At 43.9% G+C, this 24,668-nt stretch overlaps 4 protein-coding genes and 1 pseudogene across 24 annotated transcripts; 4 read left to right on the top strand and 1 right to left on the bottom strand.

The window, feature by feature from the left end:
• The first annotated feature begins 1,160 nt into the window (after positions 1-1,160).
• nagk (N-acetylglucosamine kinase) lies at positions 1,161-4,382 on the top strand. Its single transcript, XM_037111695.1, has 10 exons — positions 1,161-1,370; positions 1,856-1,940; positions 2,114-2,212; positions 2,323-2,464; positions 2,926-3,036; positions 3,122-3,234; positions 3,315-3,402; positions 3,500-3,597; positions 3,688-3,766; positions 3,892-4,382. The coding sequence occupies exons 1-10, from the start codon at positions 1,342-1,344 to the stop codon at positions 4,092-4,094; spliced, it is 1,047 nt and encodes a 348-aa protein (XP_036967590.1). The 5' UTR covers positions 1,161-1,341; the 3' UTR covers positions 4,095-4,382.
• Positions 4,383-4,462: 80 nt separating this feature from the next.
• LOC119026965 lies at positions 4,463-12,207 on the top strand. Of its 18 annotated transcripts, XM_037111679.1 has the most exons (21): positions 4,463-4,605; positions 4,820-4,942; positions 5,344-5,396; positions 6,105-6,194; positions 6,293-6,417; positions 6,507-6,650; positions 6,873-6,923; positions 7,015-7,188; positions 7,285-7,381; positions 7,464-7,681; positions 7,817-7,970; positions 8,298-8,524; positions 8,599-8,716; positions 8,844-9,058; positions 9,300-9,417; positions 9,498-9,667; positions 9,749-9,846; positions 9,923-10,050; positions 10,924-11,123; positions 11,204-11,321; positions 11,396-12,207. In XM_037111679.1, the coding sequence occupies exons 2-19, from the start codon at positions 4,842-4,844 to the stop codon at positions 10,932-10,934; spliced, it is 2,292 nt and encodes a 763-aa protein (XP_036967574.1). In that variant the 5' UTR covers positions 4,463-4,605; positions 4,820-4,841; the 3' UTR covers positions 10,935-11,123; positions 11,204-11,321; positions 11,396-12,207. The 18 variants fall into 18 exon arrangements, with proteins under 18 accessions (XP_036967574.1, XP_036967569.1, XP_036967573.1 ...); XM_037111674.1 differs by lacking the exons at positions 10,924-11,123; positions 11,204-11,321; positions 11,396-12,207 and having other exon boundaries at positions 9,923-10,250; XM_037111678.1 differs by lacking the exons at positions 10,924-11,123; positions 11,204-11,321; positions 11,396-12,207 and having other exon boundaries at positions 9,510-9,667; positions 9,923-10,250.
• A 117-nt stretch (positions 12,208-12,324) lies between these two features.
• On the bottom strand, positions 12,325-16,264 carry LOC119026964 (annotated as a pseudogene).
• Positions 16,265-16,396: 132 nt separating this feature from the next.
• LOC119026963 lies at positions 16,397-20,485 on the top strand. Of its 2 annotated transcripts, none has more exons than XM_037111671.1 (18): positions 16,397-16,571; positions 16,653-16,708; positions 16,789-16,878; positions 17,098-17,225; positions 17,323-17,463; positions 17,550-17,618; positions 17,697-17,867; positions 17,917-18,028; positions 18,111-18,316; positions 18,403-18,759; positions 18,842-18,962; positions 19,040-19,245; positions 19,325-19,442; positions 19,516-19,688; positions 19,763-19,854; positions 19,943-20,061; positions 20,137-20,295; positions 20,379-20,485. In XM_037111671.1, the coding sequence occupies exons 1-18, from the start codon at positions 16,549-16,551 to the stop codon at positions 20,423-20,425; spliced, it is 2,388 nt and encodes a 795-aa protein (XP_036967566.1). In that variant the 5' UTR covers positions 16,397-16,548; the 3' UTR covers positions 20,426-20,485. The 2 variants fall into 2 exon arrangements, with proteins under 2 accessions (XP_036967566.1, XP_036967567.1); XM_037111672.1 differs by having other exon boundaries at positions 16,398-16,571; positions 17,932-18,028.
• A 579-nt stretch (positions 20,486-21,064) lies between these two features.
• On the top strand, positions 21,065-24,553 carry LOC119027444. Of its 3 annotated transcripts, XM_037112641.1 has the most exons (4): positions 21,069-21,830; positions 21,917-22,040; positions 22,120-22,208; positions 23,754-24,553. In XM_037112641.1, the coding sequence occupies exons 2-4, from the start codon at positions 21,917-21,919 to the stop codon at positions 24,513-24,515; spliced, it is 975 nt and encodes a 324-aa protein (XP_036968536.1). In that variant the 5' UTR covers positions 21,069-21,830; the 3' UTR covers positions 24,516-24,553. The 3 variants fall into 3 exon arrangements, with proteins under 3 accessions (XP_036968537.1, XP_036968535.1, XP_036968536.1); XM_037112642.1 differs by lacking the exon at positions 21,917-22,040 and having other exon boundaries at positions 21,065-21,830; positions 22,073-22,208; XM_037112640.1 differs by having other exon boundaries at positions 21,067-22,040.
• The last annotated feature ends 115 nt before the right edge of the window (positions 24,554-24,668 follow it).

The following is a 24,668-nucleotide window of genomic DNA, read 5'->3' on the forward strand; positions in this document are numbered from 1 at the left end:
TAGACAGATTTCCACAAAAACCTCACTGTAAACCTGAGACCAAGCCAGCTGGATGTGTTGCCCTGTAGAAAAACAGCCAGACAGTTGCCCAGGCTGGATTACAAATGGGATAAATCAGACTGTAGGCATAGGCACACAGGCTAAATAAATGTGATGATATGGCTCATTTTTTGTACAATGGAGCCCTGAAAACTACTTATCTCAAAATAAATAAATAAAAACTAAAACTAAAAACTGACGGAAATGTGAACTGTTTCTTAAATTAGATATCAAACCAAGCATGACAGCATTGTATTATGTAAATGATTATCATGCTGATGGCAAACATCTGTATTTTTCAATAAATCTTACTTTTCAAAGAAGCGTTTAATAGTGACCCGACTTAAGAGTTTCGAAAATATGTCTTAATGAGTTCACATTGTTGTATGAGTTCTGTGGAAAAAAATAGTGAGGATTTTGCCTATTTATATATTCTTTTATTTTGAAATCTGTATTAGCTAATATCCGGTATTGTAGTAAATCTGCGGTGGTTGACGCAGCTCTCTCTCCACAGGAGGAGTGAGCAGCGCGTGGTGAGCGCACCGAGCTTCTTCTTCTTCTTCTTCTTCTTCTTCTTCTTCTTCTTCTTCTTCTTCTTCTTCTTCTTCTTCTTCTTCTTCTTCTACCACCTCCTCACTCTTGTGTAACTTCTCTGTTGGTCACAGCTATCACACACGTACTTTCTAATGCAACTTCAACCTATAGGCGGAATATTAAAAACGTGGTGTTTACATTGGTCATGAAACTTAAAGACAACATAGCAGGACACTCTCTTAACTGAAAATAATGTACACATGTCGCAAAGTTACCCCAGGTTCACATGAACACCGCTGTTATCAGCTCTTAAACACACTTCATCCACAGATAGCACGGGAGCCAAAGAATGATAGATATGTTTTAAGCTGCCTGTGTTGGCAAAGAGAAGCTGGCCTCAAAATTAATGCGTTGCAGATGCCTCCTGCTGGCTCACACTGCAGCTCAAGAGTTGTCCCTGTTTTTAGCCCATAACCAGATGGTGCTAAATCTCTGACTAACTACGGATTTTTAGTCCATGAGTCAAGACACACAGTTCGCCAGTGTTCCTCCACCAAACTAAAACACGTCCTCTGCCTTACTTTATGTTTTTCTTATTAAGGAAAAAAAGAAAAACAGAAATCATCATGAAGACATGATGTAAACTGAAGGTTCAGGGTGAAACACAGCTGCCACCTACTGGTTTTTCATGAGCATTGCAGATTGGAGCCGAGCTGCTGCTCTCGCGATATCTGCGCACTTGGACCGGACCACAACAGGAAGTGAGACATGGCGTCGGTGTTCGGCGGAGTAGAGGGGTAAGATTTAGTTTAATTTACAGCAAAACCTCTTCTTCTTTGACTTTTTATGAATTGATATCAGTTAAGGGTTGTGTGTATTGCAGGTTACCAGACAACTTTCCCCGGTTGTCATCTGGAAATTTAAACGTATTAGCTTAGTTTCATTCTGATTTTACTGTCCTGACTGGAGGAATAGGGAACTTTTTATGGGTCTCGTGATCACTTCCTCTCCTGCACAGTTTACATCAAAAATAAATTGTGTGTGTGTGTGTGTGTGTGTGTGTGTGTGTGTGTGTGTGTGTGTGTGTGTGTGAGAGAGAGAGAGAGAGAGAGAGAGAGAGAGAGAGAGAGAGATAATAAATGTATGGAAATGTGAAGATACTTGCTTTGCAGTTGCACCTGTGAGTTTATAGACAACAAATGCATGTAACGTTACTTCATTCTCCTAATGTTGCCTCGATGGTATTGACTCTATGCATGTGTTTCTGTTGCTGTTTGTCTAGTGGGGGGACCCACTCCAAGGCCATGTTGGTGGCAGCTGATGGAAAGATCCTGGCAGAGACAGAGGGACCGTGCTCCAACCACTGGGTGAGCAGTGGGGGGGTGGCAAGATTTAGGAAACAAAGTAAGGGTTATAGGGAGGAAATAATGGATTAGTATTGGGAGACATTATAAGTCTTTGATTTATTTCCTCTCATAATCAAAACTATAAAAGCTGATGGCCAAAAAGACTTTGTGTGTGCTTCTGTTTGCGTGTACAGTTGGTCGGGGTGGACAAATGCATCGAAGTCATCAACGACATGGTCCAGAGAGCCAAGACGGAGGCAGGGCTGGATCCGAACACGCCGTTATGCTCATTGGTCAGTTAAACCTTCAAAGTTTGTCAAATGCCTACACACGTTTTTTTGACTTCCTGATGTGTAATTGTTGAACAAATAAGTGGAACATTTAAATGTGTGTGTGTGTGCAGGGCATGTCTCTGAGTGGAGGGGAGAAGAAGGACGCCATCGACAAACTGATCGCTCAGATGAAGGAACGGTTCCCCGCTCTCAGCCAGCACTACTTCATCACCACTGATGCCATCGGCGCAATCGCGACAGCCAGCGATCGAGGTAACTGTTCTCTTTTTTTCTCTGTTGTTTCGTTGTGCTGCGTCAAAGCCTCAGAACAAAACGTTATACCATTTTAATTTCATCTCAACACCTTGAATGCATTCTCTTTTGCAAACATTTGTGCCATAAAGATATGATAAATTGCCATAGATATTTTAAACTATATACATTTTCAGAAGATATGAATATGCACATCAGGTGTTGTTTAGCAAATGAGTTCTACTGTCCTAATTTCTGTCGTAGCTACAATTGTCCTGTCTACAAAAACAGTTGGAAGATTCTCAGTCACAGACACAGTGTAAATCGTTACCATAAAGTAGGGCGAGGCCTGATACTTTACCCCCCTTAGGTGTGGCTGTATAAATCCTATCATCTATAGCGTGTCTTTCCAAACTTTATGGTTTAACAAGTTCAACACACTCATCATTAGTATCATATACACTGCTCTGTTTTCTCTGTAGGCGGTGTAGTGTTGATATCAGGGACCGGCTCTAACTGCAAATTACTCAATCCCGATGGCTCACAGATCGGCTGCGGAGGCTGGGGTCACATGATGGGCGACGAGGGAGGAGGTAGCCATGGCGATCCGATTATGAATGTTTTAAAGCTTTGTTGACTGGATCAGGCTCTTTACACAGACGTCTGTCTGTCTCTCAGCATTCTGGATCTCCCATTTGGCGGTGAAGACGGTGTTCGATGCCAGAGACAACCTGGTGGCTCCTCCTCACGACATTGCGCTTGTCAGAAAAGCCATGGAGGAATACTTCCAGGTCAGACACCAATGAGAGAATATGTTCATCGTTTCAGGGAGTCAAATTTCTCTCTGAAAAATATGTCCAATTCATCCCAGGTGTCAGATCTGATGGGCATGCTGCCGCACCTATACAGGAACTTCCAGAAGTCCCACTTTGCTGGATTCTGCAAGAAGCTGGCTGAAGGTAGGCGGTGCGTCACTCCCTGCTTGGTTCTGTTCAGAAAAATAAAATAAAAAAGATTAAAGTGGAAGTGAAACGTGTTTGTGTGCACGTGTTTAAGTTGCAGAGACGGGGGACGCTCTCTGCAAGCATGTGTTCACTCAGGCTGGGAGAGTCCTGGCTAAACACGTAGAAGCAGTCTTACCCACAGCACAAGAGGTAATATACACACACACGTATACAGTTATTTTGCCCTGAACACTCACTGCAGGAATTTAATGTTATGTCTTCGTCCGTCTGTTGTGGCAGCCTCTATTGAGTGGTGACCTCGGCCTGCCCATCCTGTGTGAGGGCTCAGTGTGGAGGAGCTGGGAGCTTCTGAAGTCAGGTCAGCGTCCCTCAGATCAACAAAACGACGCCCTGAACTGAATTTGACGCTGAAAGAAACTGAGGCGAATCACAGAAAGTTCCACTGAATGTCAGTTTGCTCTCTTTTGTTTTTCTGTGTCTCAGGGTTCACTGAGGTCCTGGATGAAGTGGCATCATCTGACAAGTTGAAGGGCCGTTTCCGTGGCTACAGCCTCATGACTTTGCAGCAGTCTTCAGCCCTCGGCGGAGCTAGTCTGGGGGCTAAGAGTATGGGTGCCAGCATCGCGATGGATTACACGGCCAACGTCAAAATCTTCTACCAGCACACTTTTAACAGCAGCCAATGAGAGTGCAGCTGCCTTAGATCTTAACCAATCAGCTGAAGGGACCATGTATTTGCCTGAATGTGATTATTAGCATTTTCCGCTAACAGTATCATGTGATTATGTAATAATGATTTGATGCAACTACAAGATACCAACCCTGTGCTTTAACATATGCCAATTTGTGTTTTTACAGCTGCATGGAGGCTATTCTAAATTGGTATCTCTTCAGTTGTAATGTCATTGCAGATCTTTGCACCTTTACAACACTTGTTTACATTTCACATTTGTAATAAAAACAATGATACTTGACAGAAAAGTCGCATATCATCTCTTGATCCCCAGGATGCAGGCCTTTTGCACTTCTGAGTTCTCCTAGTAGATGGTGCTGTTACACCACCACAGGAATATAACTTTCTGTCTGTGTGGTCACACAACATGTAGAGTAGAAGTGGGAAGATGAGCAGAGCATGAAAGAGGGAGGTTTTTGCAGGATTCCAGAAGGGTGACGTTGGTGTGACTTAAATAACCACCGGTACAGTTGAGGGTCTGTGTAGTTGTTTGAAAGTCTGAGAATTATAATTTGATTTGATTATGCCTTTGAATGTGTGTGTGTGTGTGTGTGTGTGAATGTGGGGTGGCAGCTGCTTGTGTGAAGGAGGGCTTGTGTCAGTGGCCTTGAAATAAACTTGGGTTGAAATGCGTCCGTGTGTGGTGCTGAATGGGTAAGAATTAACTTTCGTGTCAAGGAAGTGGACCTGTTGTGGATCTATGGTGGATTTGACATGGATGGATGGATGGTGGCTGTCTATGTCTGTGAAGTTCTGGGAAACGGTGCTGTCGTGTGGCCCGGCCGTCCAATGGGTGTCACTGTAAGATTGCATTTTTTATTCAGGGCCTCGAACTCAACACTTGACTTGAATGCCTCATGAAATATGCCTCTTAAGTTTTTGCTAATTTACTTTGAATTGGGCTCAAATTAAGCTGTTTTTCTACAAGTGTTTATGTAGGTAAATGTCCAGAGAAAGGAGGTTTGTGCTAGGCTAATTGGATTCCCAATTGACAGGTGCGTCAGTCAAAATGGCGGCCTCTCAGGAGGTAAACAGGACTGAGCAGCCTTCAAGTTGACACATTTTCACCAACTGAGGTCACAACTGCTCTTAACAAAAAAAATGACGATATGTCACCACAGTCTGTGTGGGTGAGTTGAAGTGTGAAAGATACAAGCTACATTTAAAATGAAGCGTCATGAAAAGACCATGTGTTGTTTCAGTGTGGTGTTGCTCCTCGTCTCGCCTCTGTGTGTTACCAGTCCATCACCACCAGGTAAGACCGTGTGTTCAGAAGGTTAAAGCAGTGCAGTATGTCTGTCTCATAACATTACCCAGGAATGAGTAGGGCCAACAAACTCAACAAACAGGAGGCCCAGACAAGGAGTGGATATTATCTCAGCCTTGCTATTAAGTGTTTCTCTTATAATATTGTGTATTCCTTCTCATGTACAGACTTTTAGTTGCCAGGACTGTTATTAAATATTTTCCCACAGGGGAAATATTGTGCTGTTGGAGAGCTCCTGTTTTGAAATTATATACAGAATATGGTTGAGTGTAGAAAGAGATATATCTGTATATAGATAATACTGTTTGCTGCTGTTATTTTATTGTCTCCCTTTACATTGAACAATAAGAACAGAAGTTCCTTGGACATGCACATATAGGACAGGATGGCAAAGGCTTATTATCAAAAAAAAGGCTGTGCAACATGACAAATGTAGCAAAAATCACACATCACTTAATCAAATTTATGCTCTGAGCGTTTGTGCAGCACTGCTTTGCATTCCATCAAATCATTGTATTCACAGATGTAAAACCAGGAACATTTTTGTATTCCTGACATCATTTTCATGTAACAAGACTATAAACTGTAGTATTAAATTTATTGCTACTCATCTAATCACATTTTAATGCATTTCTTTTACATAATGCATTCGTTTATAAATCAGTTGTCACTTCACACCATTCTTAATTTTCTCAGGAATGTTTCACACAAAATGTATTGAGCGGCACTTCTGGCTCTCCGTCAGATCCAGCTTCCTCGGCTTGATGTTCCGTTTTGCCTTTGAAGGTATGTCTCTTTGTCCTCGATGAGAAAATGTGCACCAGTTCTGCTTGGGTTCTCTCCCAGACATACTCGTTGGTGACGTTGTGCTGTTGAACCACCAGACCAGAATGGATTCCACTTTCTGTCCAATCAGGAGGCCTCATTCTGTGGTTACACCGTCCTAATCAGCGGCGTTGGAGAGGCGGTGTTTCGTGCCTCCTTCCTCGCCTGTCACGTCCACAGCATGGTAGTTTGTGTCCGACGTTGTTTTTGTGTTGCCATGTTGCAGGATTGCATACTTAACAGCACACCAACTTCTGTACATCTCCTATACAGAGAGGCACAGACTATCACCTGCATCTTTGGTTCGTGAACCTGCAGTCGGATGGGAAGGTGGCAGCCTATCCCCTCCAGCTCCACTGCTCACTGCAGGGTCAGTGGAGCACCAGAGAGATCGTCTGTGAGGAAAACTACATGGAGGTGAGTTATTCACCTGCATAGTTATGTCATCACATCCACATTTATTCTATGTCTGGCAACTTTTCCACTTGTTTTTTCGCTTGAGAACACACGCACAGCAAAGTTAGGACCTTCACTGCGAGGCTGTCCAAATTCAAGCAACTTTACCAGGTGCATTTTGGGGCTAAACGAAGATTTGAGTGATTTATGAAGGTGTATCAAGCCTTGTCTCTTCTTCTCTAGGTGTCCATCCAGCAGTCGCTCCTGTCCGGCATGTCCAAAACAGAGAAAAAGGTCAGTAGCTGACTTTTCTGTGAGGCTTCTTAAATGAGTGAATGAATCAGTGTGCAGTCAGTTGACTGATCACCTCTGTGACACTGACTAGGGAGATGACGAGGCAGACATCACTGTGATGTTCTCCACAGAGGACCGGCCACCAGAGCAAGCCAGGGTCTTGTCCCTGACCGAGGCTGCTGCTCTGGGCTACCACATCTCCCAGCGTGGCTCACACCTCGTTTTCCGCTGTCCCTACTCCTCCCCTCTCTCACAGTCTGTTAAGGTACACGCAGACGATGTTGTTTATTCGAGATTACTGGTCTTACATCATTCGGTTATTAAGTGGATGCTGTGTGTGGGCGTTAATGCGTTTTCCCAGGAGAGAGGAGTGGATTTAGAGATTGTCAGAGCTACCATCCTGTACAGACTCCGAAGCAACTTCCTGGCTGCTGACACCACTGTTGCCTGTGCTCAGAGTTAGTATCAGTATGACGTCGTTTGACAAACGTAAAATACCAAAGTGAAATGTCTCCCTTTCTTCCCTCTTCTCACCCCCAGATGAGGCAACAGCAGATGGGCCCGACCTGCTGTGGACCGTCCCTTATGTTCTGTCTCCATTAGTCCACGGTCAGTTCAGAGACAGAGGCATGAGGATGGGAGTGAATGGATGGACTCTGAGTGAGCCTGAAAATGCCGAGAGAGGATTCAAGGTTGGCCTCCAGGAGGGAAGAGTGGAGATCAGGATTCCTTTCGGAGCCCATGGTGGACACCTTAAGGTATAGAAACGAGCAATAGTGCATTAACAATATAGACGGAAAGACACAAATCAATTTGACGTCTGCAAAAATAGCTGTTTGCTATGTTTTTTTGTTTTTTTTTTAGTTGTTTTCACCTGACTGTGATTCTTCCAGAGTGGAGTTTTGAGAGGACAGTACAGTCAGTCCATGTCGGTGGATCTGTTCTTCACGAGGCAGTGGGAGGACGAGCGCTGGCCTCTCACACAGCACCGCTCCTTCAGGCTCCTCAAGACTCCTTTCATCCCACAAGTCCCAGTCTTCACCAGCAGTAAGGCTCTCTGAGTCCATGTTCACGAATGTTTGTATGATGTGCAGTAGGGATGGGGGATTGTTTGGTATCCTTAAACAGAAAGAGGTAAGATGTGCATAAATATTGACTTCGGATTTTACATTATTTTATTTCATTATAATAATGTAAAGATTTTGTACGAAGTGTCAAATTATTACGATTAGCATTTGATGGCTTTGTTTTACACGTTTGGGGAGTTTTGTCTTATGTGAGACAATAATGGTAGAAAGATGTTGAACTCGAGACTTTAGGTTTCCGGTGTGTTGATCATCCCGCCGTTATTGGTCTCTTTCTCTCTCTCCACAGAAGCAGTCTCATCTAAGGGATTGTTTTCCTTCACTGTAGGCTCTTTCGCAGCTGACGTTTCCCTCCAGAAGGTGACAGTAGATGGTGGCGGAGACCTTTTAACCTGGACCTGGAGCCACCGAACACAGCACGACACAGACCTGAGCGTGTCAAGGCTCTCCCACTCCAACGGGAGCCACTCTTACCAGCTTCGTTTCCCATTGTCACACCCAAAGATAATCCCAGAGGTGAGAGTGACTGAGCAGTTTTATCATGTCATCAAATCCAAGAATATGTGAAACAACGTGCTCTCTAATCCCAGTTTGTAGGTGGTGGCTATAAGGTGTACAGCCTCTCTTTCAGCTTCACTCTCATCATCTCACCAAGTGGAGAGGTGTTTTATCATCAAGTCACTATAGAGCACAGTATTGAATACGCGGGTGAGAAGTCTGAGTTTATTACTATTTATTCACTGATAGTTTACATGTTTAACTATATGTTAAACTCTTCTCCAAAAACCTAAATATCAGCCTCACAAACATATCACCCAAATGATTTCCCGTGCAGCTCCAAGTTCCCCCAAACTGGAGGGGAAGTGCACCGACAGCAGCCTGCTGGTGCTGCTGCACCACGGGGCCCAGGCCGAGCTGCAGTGGGAGCTCTTCCTCGCAGGCCGAAAGCTGGACTGGGACCTGGTGGAGATGGGCGGGTTCCTGCTGAAGGCAGAGGACGACTACATGTCAGTGGAGATCCCCTCCTACAGCCTTGGGTTGCACTTTGAGGTAATCAATCACACTGTTTTTACTAGATCCTGCTGACTTTAACTTAATTCGTTTTTCATGTCCAATTACTCAGCTGACAGCTAATCTCCATCTTAATGAAAGGGAGGATTAGAAACACTCGTCAGGCTTCCTTTTTTTAAAAAAAACATCTTAATTGAAAGAGAGGATTTGAACACATCATGGATACTTTGATTAAATGAGACCCAGTTTCTTCTGTTGGGTTTCTTCTTCTCTCATGCAGGAGCTGACGTTGCAGGGTCTTGTCTCTGGAGTTGAAGTGTCTGTTGTGGATTCAGTGTCTCTGAAAGTGGAGGACACTCTTGTCCACAAATGCACCTTTCCAGCGAGAGAATTATTTGGTACTACCTCAAACTGAATCATTTAAAGTTAAAATATTTGTCTTTGTTTTTTAATAATTCATGCAGTGTTTCTCTGACAGTGTGTTTGCCAGAGGGAAGGATGGTGGCAGTAGTCGACACCACCCACACCATCCCGCCCACTCACCCCAACCGAACCACCTTATTGGACCACAGCTGTGTTCCCATGGAGACGGACAGTGCCAGAGCTCTGTTCAGCTTCAGCCTGGACTCCTGTGGGACGACTGTTACTGTGAGATACTTCTAATTATTTTAAAGTTGCACTGAATATAATGCTCCCAGGCTTATTTTCTGATCTCCTCGTGTTCCTCAGACTGAGGGGAGCTTCCTTGTTTATGAAAACCAGATCAGTTACCGTCAAGAGTTTCTGCCTGTTGATGATCCTCTCATACACAGAGACTCCCCGTACAGGTGAGACACCTACACACCGAATACAATCTGTTTTGAAAGCAGATGACGGTGTTGATGAGAGTCTCGTCTGTTCTAGGCTGACACTTCAGTGTCGTTACCCAGCAAACGATACAAGAACTTTTGCAATCCGTCGTCCCTTGAACTCCTCTGTGGACCTCACAGCCATGTCAGCCAGACGCAGACGCAGGGAGGCTGCGAACACAAGTGTGTGTTTAAACCATGACTTGAGTTAATGTTAAAGAACACTTCCATTCCACCCATATTTTGATATTCTGACTATATGCCTAAATGAAGTCATGTCATCGTGAAAAAACCTGCAAGTTTCTTTTGGAAGTGTGAAAAACACCACAGAAGCAGAGCAGTGAGTCTTTTGAAATCAGTAGAAATTGAAGATTTTTCTTCAACTACAACAAACAAAATAGTATAAATATGAGTCTGTGGCTCTATCCCTAGTGGTACAAGACAGAATGAGGTTGTAAGCGCACTATCAGTGAACATCTGCCTCACGATTTGGTAACGAAATGACCCACAAATTACTACAATTCATATTTCAATGTGCATAACAAATGAAAATATCCTTTTAACTTCAGGTTGTATTGAAACTTTAAATTTACTTTAAATATGCAAATCAGGTAAAAGAAAACAGAGCGTGACAATGGAGTGATGGGAAAAACATCTAGGAGGTGCTGCTTTGAAGCTTCATTTAAACAGTATTCATCAAATAATTGTCTTTGTATTTTGTTTTACCTTACATTAGTATTATCTGACTCTAATCATATCCTGACATTTCATCATTACAACTGTTGTCTGTATATTTGTCTATGTCTGTTTTCTTGTTTTGTCTGTTATTACACTACATTTGCACCAATAAAATAAAAACAAAAACTATGCCGTACTAGCAGTTAGCATTAGTTGTCTATTGTAATGATGTAATCAATTCTGTGAGTTTGCTATATATGTTTGAGTTTGTGTTTTGATGGATTCTGTTCATATCTGTAACTGTTTTTCTATGAGCACAATTTAAATGTTTTTCCTCATAGTTGTACTCCCCTAAACTTTTCCATGTGTATCCTTTAGCATTCTCATGATTTCTGGAGAAAGGGCCCTGGTATTAAACATGTTGCTTCAGTTTGGACGTGGCTTTCTGTAAAACCTGAATGGAAAGGAAACATTGTTAATGTCATTTGCTGGACCTGCGCCTGTCCTGCTCTGAAGTCAAGCATCCGACCATCGACAGCCAGAGTCTGCTGCTGGACGCGTCCCACTTCAAGAACAAGGTGAGAGTGGAAATGACTTGTTGGCAGCAGCAACTGTTGCAGTGAAGGTGGACGAGACTGAAGCTGCTTGTGTTTTACAGGATGTTACTCTCTGGCACTTTTGAGCTCCTTGTGCAGGACTGTGAAACATCAGAGGTCCAGAGCTCCACCAGGGCTCTCTTCTCCTTTCCACTCAACAGCTGTGGAGCCACAGTCAAGGTACTGCTGCTCACTAATGTTAAATGGTATACAGTTCCCTTCATTCCATACACGTGCTGATGTCGTTCCTCCAGCTCAGCAAGGAATGTGACCTACTAAAACAAGATTTCTCAGCTGGAAGCTGCGTGCCCTGAAAAGTCTCACTCACCAGCAATGACATTGACAGGTACATCTTCAGCTTTTGTTTGTTTTTTTTTAAACACCTCTAACTTAAGACATTATCCCCTCTCATCTCAGTGTGACCATGTGATGTAGCCTACATCTCCTCTGGCTGGACTGTATACAGGTTTGAGTCCGACACAGTCGGTGTTCCTAACTTTCTCCAGAATGACAGACAGTTTAGTTGCTTGAAATGTAATTCTTAATCAAATTATTTTCACAGGAGCTAGATGATCACAAACAATGAATCCATATTCTTGATTTTGTTCAATGTATTGAATAAAAAGCTCAAACTCCTAAATGCTCTTCACCAGTATTTCCTTGCTGAAATTTCTTAACTCCTGACCTCCAAGCATTTAAAGCAGATGATTACAAGTTGACAGACTAGGTTGGCTGCAACAGTGTCTTTAGCAAGTGTATAGAATCTTTAACTTCAGCTCACGAAGCAATGTCTGTTTACCAACCCATGACAGCTGATGATAGCCAGGGTGTCCATTTCTATCACAAATTAAATGGAAAACAGCATGGAGAGCCAATTTCAAGTTCATGTCAGCACTTTTGACTGAAAGGGTTGAAGGATAGAGAACCATGCTACGGTAACACAGGCCAGCCATCGCCTCCACCTTTGACATGCAAGTTGTTCAGTGGTTATTCTGATCATGGCAATTTTTCGTCACAAGACAGGTTAGTGCTCAAGCTGTGTTGACCTGGTAGTGCAATGCTACATTCAGATAACTATTAAGTGATCCAGGTTCCATTTACTACATTAGAGCTGGAGCTGCACTGCCATCCCATTCTCTTCAGTCAGCTATACAAGAGTTGTATAGTATTAAAGTCTCAGTCATTTTGTATTTTAACACAAATTTATTGATTTACAGTTAACATATCAAACCCTTCAAAATATGCCAGCATTTACTTTCCTTTGTGACAAGTGGTTTGCTCCTGGGAAGAGAATGAAAAACACAATTTAGGAACAGAACTTTTTTTTGAACTGGGTCTAAATTTAAGCGCAAACCTTTTTTCTGAAGATTCTTTAGGAAGCTGGATACTTTGATGTACTGAGCAGGAGGGCGGTAACCAGGTCTTCTGCTGAGACTGGTTACAGGCACTGGTGTTTGAAGTGCAATAGTGGGCTCAACAGTGGGACTCTGCAGACCTAGAGTACAAGACCAAAACACAATCAGCATGCGACACCGAGTGATGTGGTTTATGCAAGTGAACCACCTACCTTCAGTGGAGAGGGCGGAATGCACGATGTGGCCGACACCAACTGTGTCGGACTCAAATTTGTACACCGAGAAGAGGCGATACAGTCCAGCCAGAGGATACGTACACTGCACTTTCACTCTGAGAGGAGGGATAATGTCTTAGATTATGTTAAGGAGGCGTAAATAACCAAAAAAAAAGTTGAAGATGTACCTGTCAATGTCATTGGAGAATGAAGGATTTTTCAGGGCGCGCAGCTTCCGGCTGAAGAAAATCTCGTTTTCATATGTCACGTATTCCTTGCTGAGCTGGAGGATCATCATAAGTGTGTGTGGAAAGAAGGAATTGTATAACATTTAACATTAGTGAGCAGCAGTACCTTGACTGTGGATCCACAGCTGTTGAGTGGAAAAGAGAAGAGAGCCCTGGTGGCATCAGCCTCTTTTGGTCCACAGTATCTGTCAACAAGGTTTGTTCTAGCAGGAACTCCTCCACTCGGGATGGCCACAGAAAAGTCAGCGACCACAGTCATCCTCCCATCAGTCGAACACACTACGGAGACATGGGTTCAGCACATGTGTCACCTATATTTAAAGACTCTAACTGCTTATTGTAAAGACAGGACAGACAGCTCTTACTAATGAATTCAGTAGAAGGGAATGGACAAGTCTTGGCAGTGGAGCTCTGGACCTCTGATGTTTCACGATCCCGCACAAGGATCTCAAAAGTGCCAGAGAACCCCTTCAGAGTAACATCCTGTAAAACACAAGCGGCTTCAGTGACGTCCACCTTCAACACAACAGCTGCAGCCAACAAGTCATTTCCCCGCTCACCTTGTACTCGTAGCCATGGGTGAAGAGCGGCACGTCCAGCAGCAGACTCTGGCTGTTGTTGGTCATGATGTAGCCGTGCTGGGCGGCCAGCTCTGATGTCAGCGGGTCTGAGCCGATTAGGATCTCCCACAGGTAGTCAAAAGGCCGGTGGTCCAGCTTGAAGCTGATCCCAGACTCCGAGCAGACAGCGGCAAAGGCTGGAGGAGCTGTTAGATACAGAGAGTGGGATGAGCCGTTTCATGCACAAGTAGGATGATTGGCCAAATTGAAAAACATAAGGTGACTTACAGACATCCGTTAATGCCATGACTGATACCAGGTGGGAAAACTGCTCGTTTTCAGGCAGAACAGTCAGTGTGTAGTTGATGTCCAGCATGTGCTGCATCACTGCATCTTCTTTGGAGAACTAGTAGACAAAAGTTCTTACTGAGCATTAGCACAACATCTGAAGATACCAGATGAATAAGATTTATGACCTTTACCTGTTTTATGACAGCAGGGTCGTCAAACGGCACAGTCACACAGTGTAGCCGTGAGTGTTGTTGGGATGAACAACTTGGGTGGCACAGTGGTTGGTGGCATTTGTAAAGAGTGAACATCCATGTTCATTCAAATGAACAGCAGCCAGCTCGACATCTGCAGGGACATCTCCGAGGTAGACGGTGAACGTTCGCTCCTCGAGAACAGTTCCTGAAACAAAAAGCTGTTCAGATTATGTTTTCAGCTTGATAAACAAAGAGTCATTCAGACTTACGGTTTTCAGTGAAAACTGGACGTGGCAGCAGAGGAGTGGTCAAAATCCTGTGGAAGCGAAGTCTGGTGTCAACGTCATCTTCATCCACTGAGATTTGCTCCAAGTACAGACTGAAGATGTAGAACTCGTAGAGGTCACCAGACACTGCGCTCTGCAAACGATAAAGTTGTGAAGGAATACGCCAAGTTTAACAGTCACCACATTGCTCCTGTAACAGACTTCTGACCTTCCTGTATCCTCCTTCAGCATTATAGGGGATGCTGATCTGGATTGTGCCATTATACTGCTCCACCGTGTAGCCCCGCTCCTCTGCAACTGGTTGCTCCACTAATTCACCATTGGCTCCGATGTTGATCCGTGTCTCATGTTGACCAGACATCAGCGGGTGAAGCACCTCGGGAGTCTCCCACATCATGTAGCCGCTTTCGTCATATGATCCTTCATCTGTGGAGATGACATTTTACAGCCTCATCTGGCAATGCCATGCGAGAAACTACAGCAAATTGGAGATTGCAATACTGACGCATGGAGCAAGCAGCCACCAGGTCGACCATGAGGACAGCCCAGCTTTGTCTGGAGAACAGAGTTGCATGGACCACCTCTACTGGAACACCATTCACCTGGAGAGAGACTCTGAATCAAAACCTGCTTTCAACCAAACTTTACAAGACAGCCATTTAAAATACAAAAACACAAGTTTCAGTGGTTTACCTGAGTGCTGAATGAGTCAGGTTGTCCATACGGTGTGCGAAACACAAGCCTTCCATCTGTCAGGTCAAACATGTAGCCCTGCTTATGAGCGTCAGAGAGAGCCATGGGCATCAGCTCCTGCCCCGCCCTCTGGAAGATCACCTGCCAGTCTGAGACAGCTGAGAAATAGGCCTGAAAGAGCATTAAGTACAACTTCTAAACAGCCATCATCCTGTAAAGTCCACACATTTCCCAGAAGGTAGCAGCAAACATACAGTTTCAACCACAGCATCCCAGTCGTCTTTCTTTGTCCCAGTTGGGCAGGAAATGTCACTCCTTACAGACACCTACAGAGAAATCAAAATGAGTGGGTACCTGAAGTTTCATAAAAATCTTGCAATGAGTGCAATCTTACCTCCATGTAGTTGGCCTCACAGGTGACTTCTCTGGCAGACCATGGAAGAGAGGGAGAACAGGTGTTGTTCAACGCATAGGTGGCCTCCTTTCCTTCATGTGTTATAATCAGGTTGAAGTTGAATGCAAACACTTTGTCATCCTGAAGAAACCCAGAGTGATTTCGTCAGAATTTGAGTCCCAGTGGGCTGTAGAGATAGTCATATTGTGTTGTACACACTTTATTGTCAGTATGACAGCTGAAGTAAGAGGCTCGTAGCTCCACATAGCCCGTTTGAGGTATAATATTGACACTGTAACCACATGTTGCTGCATATTCCTCAGTGATGGTATACACGCCCGTCTCATCTGGAAGACAACTGAGCTTTAGCCTGCGGCGAAAGTTTTCTTGCATTCTTTATTTAAATACATGAGCTTACCGACAGCCTCAAAGTAAGGGTCCTCCCCAGTAAAGGAAAGATCAACAGCTATCATGAAGAATCGATCATGACACTCCATGTGAAGAACTCCTGAATGATAAAACAAGTTCAGTTCTTAATGTAGAAGTGACTACAGGCGTGTGTTTAAGCAAAATCCATTTAATCTTACCATTGGGAATAGGGTCACACTTCACAGTTGACTGCACAGACAGGAGCAAGGCCAGACTGCAAGACAACAGAATACAAACATCCTGAGCAAGCATACCTATGTGATAAAACATGTAAATAACCATCAAGGTGTCTTACCCAAGACAAAATCCAAAAGCCATAGCCACTGATGTGTTGGCAGTGTCTAAAGCTAGCCTAGCTGCTAGCAAACTACACCTGCTAACCAGCACAAGCTAATGTGAGATACTTGCTTGTTGTATTTCCTGGCCAAACGGGCACCATGCGGTCCTGCTTCTTCCACAGCAGCTTTTATGCATCCACTTCTAAACTGACCAACCACACATGTAGCTCGTTAGCGATCAAAGTGAATCAGTTGCAGCTGATGAGGTTGGAGCTTCCCTCCCTCCAGCCTCATGGTGACTCAAGAAAATGATTTATAAAAGCTTGAGTAGCTGACCATACCACATGTTGCCGGTTTGGCTAGGATATCCCAAGCAAGTGGTTCACTTTAGTTTGTGTTGGTTAGCGGGTGTAGTTTCCTGGCAGCTAGGCTGGTTTTAGACACTGCTAACACATCACCTGCTATGGCTTTTGGGTTTTGCTTTGGGTAAGTTGTTAGAGTGGAAATTTCCAGACCATTAAGTTCAATTTGTGCTGATTATCTTTTTGTCATTGCTTTGTCTTGCAGTGTTGCCTTACTCTTGTCAATGTGGTCAACTGCAGAATGTGCAGATATTCCCAATGGTAACTGAAAAGGTGGTTTTATTGACTTAATAATTAAAACAATGCCCACATTTGTAACACTAGCTTGTCTGGTCATGCAGGAGTTTATCACATGGAGTGTCGTGATCGATACTTCATGATAACTGTTGATCTCTCCTTCACTGGGGAGGAACTTTACTTTGAGGCTGTTGGTAAGTCATAGATTGTATGTTTTTACTTTTTAAAGTGAATATAGTGATATATTAAAACAGGGTTAGATCAACATGTGCAATGAGGGAATAAAATATTCTGGTAATTGTTCCTATAGTCCACTTTGTTCCACTGAAGTGCTCTCTTCACTTCATCTAATAACTTCCACATTTGTGTAAGGTTTAAAGTAAACTCAGCTATGTAACTAATCTCTCTTCCAGATGGGACAGGCGTGTACCACATCACTGAGCAATACGCAGCAAAGTGTGGCTACACTGTCAGTGTTCTCCCTCTGCAGGGCCACGTGGAGCTCCGAGCCTCTTACTTTAGCTGTCACACTGGCAACAAAGTACAAACAAAAGACGTTTGATTTATCAAGAACATCTACATGATTTTAAGTTTGGTCTTACAGCTCTGACATCCTGGTATAATTTTGTTTATATTAGGATGATGAAGTGTTTACATTCAACTTCAACCTGATCGCGACAAATGACAGACAGAATGTCACTTACACCTTTAACGAGACCTGTTCTCCCTCCCTCCCCTGGTCCCCGAGAGAGGTTACCTGTGAAACAAACTACATGGAAGTAAGCTTGGATACATCTTGACTATTTTACTTTTATGATGAGGTAGCTTCCAGTGTTAACTTTTTTTTTTTTTTTTTTTTTTCAAGGTGTCTGTGAGGAGTGAACTCAACTGTCCATCTGGGACAATGAAAGATGACTGGAATGCCCTCAAACTGGTTTGTCTTTTCAAGTAACATTGCTTTATATTGTGCGGTGAGGTGCAACTTTTTTAAGACTTTAAAACCTCTTTCCAGGCACACAGCTCCACCACTTCAGACTGGCAGGTGATGTTTCAGAAGGGGGAGGAGCAGCTGCCGTCCATGAACCTCTCTGAAGCTCGTAAGCGGAGCTATCTGTTTGACTTGACGGATGGAAGGCTGGTGTTTCGAACGCCGTATGGACAACCTGACTCCGTCAGCACTGAGGTAAACCACTAATGCATGCAATGTCAGTCTACAGCAGGTTTTGATTCAGAGTCTCTCTCTCCAGGTGAATGGTGTTCCAGTAGAGGTGGTCCATGCAACTCTGTTCTCCAGACAAAGCTGGGCTGTCCTCATGGTCGACCTGGTGGCTGCTTGCTCCATGCGTCAGTATAACAATCTCCCATTTGCTGCCGTTTACCTCTCATGTAACAATTTGCACTTTACAGTCCGGCATCTTTTCAACAGATGATGGATCATTTGACAGTGGCTACATGGTGTGGGAGACTCCAGAGGAGCTGTACCCCAGTCACGATAGCACACAGCTCAGAGTTGGACTGAATGGTGACCTGGTGGAGCAGCCAGTTGCTGAGGAGAGGGGCTACATGGTGGAGGAGCACAACAGCACGGTCCAGATCAGCATCCCTTGTAATGCTGAAGGAACATACAGGAAGGTCAGAACTGAGGTCTAAACTTATCGTCTTGGACAGTAGATGTACAAATCTGGACAACTGGAACATGTGCAATCTGTCTGTTACAGAGCTTAATCACCGGTGAGCTCTATGAGTTTTACATCTTTCACCTCTACTTGGAACAAATCCTGATGGACGAGGATGGGGTTGAGACCAGGCTCAGATGTCAGAGGACGCTGAACACGCCCCTGCTGCCGCGCCCTGTTCTCACTGAAAACCAGACGGTTCTTGAGGAGCACACGTTCACCGTCTACCTCGGGGATGTCCCTACAGACGTCAAGTTGGCTGCTGTTCATTTGAATGGACAAGAATTTACCGTGCCCTTCACGAATGCCAGCCGCTACACAATCACACAAGTTGATCTTAACAACACTCATGGCTACACTCTGAAGGTGCCTTTTGATGACCCTGCGGTCATACAGCAGGTAAGGATCTGTAAAAGTAGGCTTGAGTCTTATCGGGTTTTGATCTTTACGTTTTGTGTTTAGTCACCGTTTTGTCCCCTAGTTCTCTAAAGAAGATGCAGTTCTTCAGTATAGACTGGACATCAACTACACACTGACGGTTTTGCCTGAGAACACGACTTTTTATCACATGGGATCTGTTGTAGCAGTGTTCACAGATGTCTGTAAGTCATTTTTCAAAGGATTTAAAAACTAGTTCATTAGCAGTGAACAGAGAAACATACAGTCTTGTATCTAACAGCTCCTCCAGCCTTTGCCGCTGTCTGCTCGGAGTCTGGGATCAGCTTCAAGCTGGACCACCGGCCTTTTGACTACCTGTGGGAGATCCTAATTGGATCAGACCTGCTGACATCAGAGCTGGCCGCCCAGCACGGCTACATCATGACCAACAACAGCCAGAGTCTGCTGCTGGACGTGCCGCTCTTCACCCATGGCTACGAGTACAAGGTGAGCGGGGAAATGACTTGCTGGCTGCAGCTGTTGTGTTGAAGGTGGACGTCACTGAAGCTGCTTATGTTTTTTACAGGATGTTACTCTGAAGGGGTTCTCTGGCACTTTTGAGATCCTTGTGCGGGATCGTGAAACATCAGAGGTCCAGAGCTCCACTGCCAAGACTTGTCCATTCCCTTCTACTGAATTCATTAGTAAGCACTGTCTTTACAATAAGCAGTTAGTCTTTAAATATAGGTGACATGTGCTGAACCCATGTCTCCGTAGTGTGTTCGACTGATGGGAGGATGACTGTGGTCGCTGACTTTTCTCTGGCCATCCCGAGTGGAGGAGTTGCTGCTAGAACAAACCTTGTTGACAGATACTGTGGACCAAAAGAGGCTGACGGCACCAGGGCTCTCTTCTCTTTTCCACTCAACAGCTGTGGAGCCACAGTCAAGGTACTGCTGCTCACTGGCTTGAATCCTATCTGTACTTGACCAATGATCTGAATGTTGCATAATTTTATCTCCAGCTTGGCAGGGAAAATGTGACCTATCAAAATGAGATTCTCTACACAAAGAAGACCCAAAATTCCAAAAGGGTGGCTTCTGATAATACTACGAGGTATTTATCAAACTACAGTATTTGGCCCTTCTGAAGCTACAATATCTCCTAATGCAGTATTTCATCAAGGTGTCCTCTTGTCTTGCAGGGTGATTATTCAGTGTACATATCCTGTGGCTGGTCTCCATCGCCTCTTCTCAGTGTACAGGTTTGAGTCCGACACAGTCGGGTACGGCAGCATCATCCGAACGACGCAGCCCACAGCAGGTACACTAGTTTGTTTGCTTCCTGAATGGGACTTATCCATTTTGGATCTGAGTGTTTCTGCTGTCCTCACTGTAGGTCTGCAGAGTCCCACTGTCAAACCCACTGCAGCACTGAAAACCACACCTGCTGCCACAAGACGAAGAGCACAGGTTGCATACCTGCCAGCACTGCACCCACCTGCTCGATACATTAAAGTTTCTCGCGGTGAATTTCTCTTTAGTGGCATGAGGAAAGGTAAAGACTTGGAACACTTAAAATGTCTATACAAGTAAGTTCTTACACTTGTTAATGGGGACTTTTTTTTTGTCTCTTCACAGGAGCACAAGGATCAATGCAAACCAAAGTAGATGCTGCCCAAATCTGAAGGAGGCATCTTTCTTTTTTTAAATGCAAAACTTGTAATAAAGCAGGTTCTTAAAACTACTGTTTAATCGTGAGTGTGCTTATAAGACACAAGGGTGAAAGAGTTGGCTTTAAGATTTTACATAGACCGTGCTAAGTAAAGCTAAACATACAATTTCGTATTTCACTAGGGAAATGTAATTTGACTTCACAATATTATCTGGTAGCTGTAGTTGCTAATTACCCTGCAAGTTAAGTTTAACGTATGCTCACTTATGTGTGCACAACTGTTTTTAGCTGTTACAATTATCTCTACTAGTTGCATCTTTCAGGGAAATCAGCAACACGGAATCATAACATTTAAGGGGCACTTTAATACTTATTTTTAACCTATTTTAATGCAGAATTCTGTACATTTCCATTACTTTTTTTTTTTTTCCAATGGTAACTGGTTATACCTGTCATTTGCACCCCTGTGGATGAATCCAGGCAGTCTTGACAATTAAGTTACTGAACTAATTTAGCACTTTTATATTCTCATGCCATCTGCAGCATTATTATTATTATTATTATTATTATTATTATTAATAAATCAAACTCTTTTTTTGGGGGGGGGGGGGGGGGGGGATTATTGGTTTGACAAACGGCATTGTGAAGGTGTCACTTTGGGTAATGGGGACCGCATTTCTCAGTTTTTCAAGACATTTGCAATGTAAACAGTTGTGCTAATTGACTAATGGAGAAAATCAGCATATTTGACTGAAAATACTTGTGTGGCACTTGCATGCAAAAGTACAAATCCTGCATTTACACGAATACAACATAATGGATCTCATGACATAACCCAATATATAGAGACTCATAGCAGTCTACATTTTTAATACAATTTTCCTGATTACATTTTCATACTTTGACTTATGTAGCATTTTAAAAGCAGTGAATTTGGATATATTCACAATGTGGTAGTAGCCTTCTTTAGTTAGTTAGCTAGGTTGGTTAGCTAAAGGATCTGAGTGACGTTCCATCCTCCACTAGTCAATGAGGAAGCATTTGGTACCGAGAGTAAAGTTTACATATATAAACACGCTCAACAGTCTGACATTAAGGTGGTCCCCACCAATAATCCAAGAAACAAGTTTGATTTCAAACCATTAAATATTGCTGCAGATGGCATCAAACAATAAAATCTACTCGTGCTTCGTTTTCATTTGCTTCATCAATCAGTTGAATGACGCACGGGGTCTCCTGAGTCAACCAGCAGGGGGCGCTAGCTAGCAGCTAGCAGAGACATGATGACAGCTACAGTTGGACATAAACTCTGGACATTAGCATGTCAGGTCGTGACCAACGTCTGGTGCCACGTTTGACTCTCTTCCACCAAGAAACGTGACCAGAAAAGTCAACCGTGACCTAAAATAAAGAACACCGTGAGTTTCCACCATCACTCTCACCCTTCACTTACGGCCTGTTCGGATTGTTTTGTGTCCGTGTCTCCATGTCTCTCCTCGCACAGATGTCCAGGCCACCAGCCCTGCCTCCCGTCTCCAGCAGGACCCTGCACCACCCCTCCTTCCTGCCTCTGTACCTGGCTGCAGACTTTGCAGACTATCATCGCACGGACTGTAATAACCAGCCAGGTGAGTGACATCTTTTTACCTGCATGTTTCAGAGCTTCACCCAGCTGGGCGGCTTCATGACGACTCATCTTCTCCTCAGTCCATCCCATCATCCCAGCAGAGCTGTTCTACTCTGATCCCAGCATGAGCCGCGGGAGGAGGATCCCCAACATCGTGAGCGATCTGAGGGTGAGTGATCCCGCACGGATACAGGCATGCGTTCACCAGCAACCAGGGGATAAGTCTCACACACACTTTCATACACTTGAGTGTTTTAGGGATTACAGATGTCTTTTTTTAAAAATATGTTTTACCTCCTATCCAAAACGTAATGTGTTAAAAATACATCAATGAACTCTTGGCAAGTCCAGACAAGTCAAGGTCATTTTCAAGACCATGTCAAGTTGAATTTCTTCCCATTTATGAAGTGTTCTCTTTTTGATCTCAGGTTCTATCTAAAACACCTGCTGGCAAACTGAACCTTTAACTTAACCAATGTGGATAATTGATATTCTGATGTCCTTTTGATGTCCTTTTGTTAGAAACTACTAAATGTTATTTTAAAAATTTTAAAAATATATCACATGTATATTTTAAAAAGAAGGGATGTTTAAATTGTTCTGACATTTTGATTTCTTAAATCAACATGACTCCAGATTGTGGGAACAGTTTCTTCTCCACTCTTGTCCTCTGTGCTATTTGGGTGGTGTTCATGAGGAGGAGGAGGAGCAGGAGCAGGAGGAGGAGGAGCAGGAGGAGGAGGAGGAGGGTAGAGCTTATGTGGTGGCTCAGACAGAGGAGCGTTTAATAAGATTGGCTCAGTCCTGTCAGACAGAGCTAAGACCCCTGAGCAGGGGAGCTGGAAGGAAACTGAGACCAGGAGCAAAGGGGGAGGTGGTTTGTTCACCCTTTTCACTGTAGAGACCAACTGTCCCATGAGTACTGTGATTATTACAGTTTGTGAATGCAGCAATAAATAAGCACAGAAGAGTAAAACACAGGAAACAAGGTCGTGAGGTTAGATGGTAAAGTGCATTTACTGGACTAGCTGATTGGTTGTTTCTACCCTCGCTAGTCGCAATTAGAAATGCCAGTTAGTTAAACATATTATTTTATGAAATTCATACTGACAGACTGTGCACTGAAATGTCATGTCAACAAGCACATGTTACTAATGTTAACAACTGTGGTCTGCTGTTGCTTCTAGGATGCAGTTTACACAATATTTTTGTTCAACTGAACAACAAAACGGCAACATTTTCTGCAAGAGTTTTCTGACTTTGGATGTTTTTTTCTTTTTAACCTTTACACGAGTCAACAAAGCCAAAGTTTTAACTTGTGTTTAAATGTCAGGGAAAGCTTGTTGAGCTTGTTAGATCATTAAGTAGGTGATTTAGGAATGCAGCTTCACAAGGCTAGAGTCTAAGCAATCTGATTTGTTTTATTAGTCTAAATCAAATACTGGGGTTGCAGCTGAGTCCTAATGAATTAGACAAGAGCATTTATGCATCTCTTCCCTGAGGCATGAACTCAGAAACAAACACTTGTAAAGCTGTTATGAGCAGTTTGCTGATAGAATGTATGTCCTACTGTTGAAACTGAAGAAAGGGAAGCTTTGCTGTTATTTGAAGAAACCAAAGTTCAAGACAATCATGATTAAACATCATTTTCTGTTCTATTTATCTTTTAAACCCTCTATTAAACTGTCTTTCTACCTTCATTTCTTTGCCTCAGTTATTAGATTGCTTCCAGCTCAACACTTCTCCACCAGTTATGTCCGCCTGCCTGGCCCCACCAGCCAGTCCAGACCCATTCAGATCTGGAACACACCCCACCGTAGATCTGGGCACCCTCTCCTTTACAATCAGTACCCTCCATCCTCCAGTGCAGCTGAGCCGGGCCGTCGTCCAGCTAACCCAGGAGGAGGACCAGACCATCACTCACCTCCTGAAGCTGCACCACCAAGAGCCTCCTGCTCCACACATGGACTTCCTTCCTCACCCTGAACCTGTGGATGTCGCCTCAGCTGAGGAAGCCTACAAGCCCATCTGTAGCGCTGTGCAGCATTTCAGGGAGGACGGCCTGCAAGGTCAGTCGCAACACCGAAGATGTTGGTCGCATACAGAACTTGAGGCAGCTGGGACGCTCTTGAGTGGCTTTAGCCTGGTGGAGAAGGACCCAATCTGGGGCGAAAACTACAGTGAATCAGCAGATACACTTCCTGATCATCTGCAGCAACAAGGATCTGAGACTTTTCCCTCACCAGTAACTGATTGTACCCAAAAAGTGACCAGCTTTAGTCATGTCAGGGAATCTGGACAACCAGGCTGGGGCGATTTAGGGTTTGCTGAGGGATACTTGGCATCATCATTACCCCCAAAGAGCAGATCGAGCGTCTTTGGCATGAAGAAACGGACACTCTCGGACTCTGAGGGAGATGCTGTTCATGTCCTCCTGAGCCTCGGAGACGTGACAGCATTGGAAACCAATCAGTGATTGTCTTAAACCTGAGGGTCTTCCTCACCCTTAGTATGTTATTGAGGGATTTCACTACCTCTTTTTCATTATGGAAACAACTAGTTTGGAGTTCTTTGCTCTGGTTTCTATGGAAGTTTTTTCATGTCTACCTTTAAAAATTGTACTGGATCA

The sequence above is a fragment of the Acanthopagrus latus genome, chromosome 10 (assembly GCF_904848185.1).
Source record: "Acanthopagrus latus isolate v.2019 chromosome 10, fAcaLat1.1, whole genome shotgun sequence".
Taxonomy (NCBI): domain Eukaryota; kingdom Metazoa; phylum Chordata; class Actinopteri; order Spariformes; family Sparidae; genus Acanthopagrus; species Acanthopagrus latus.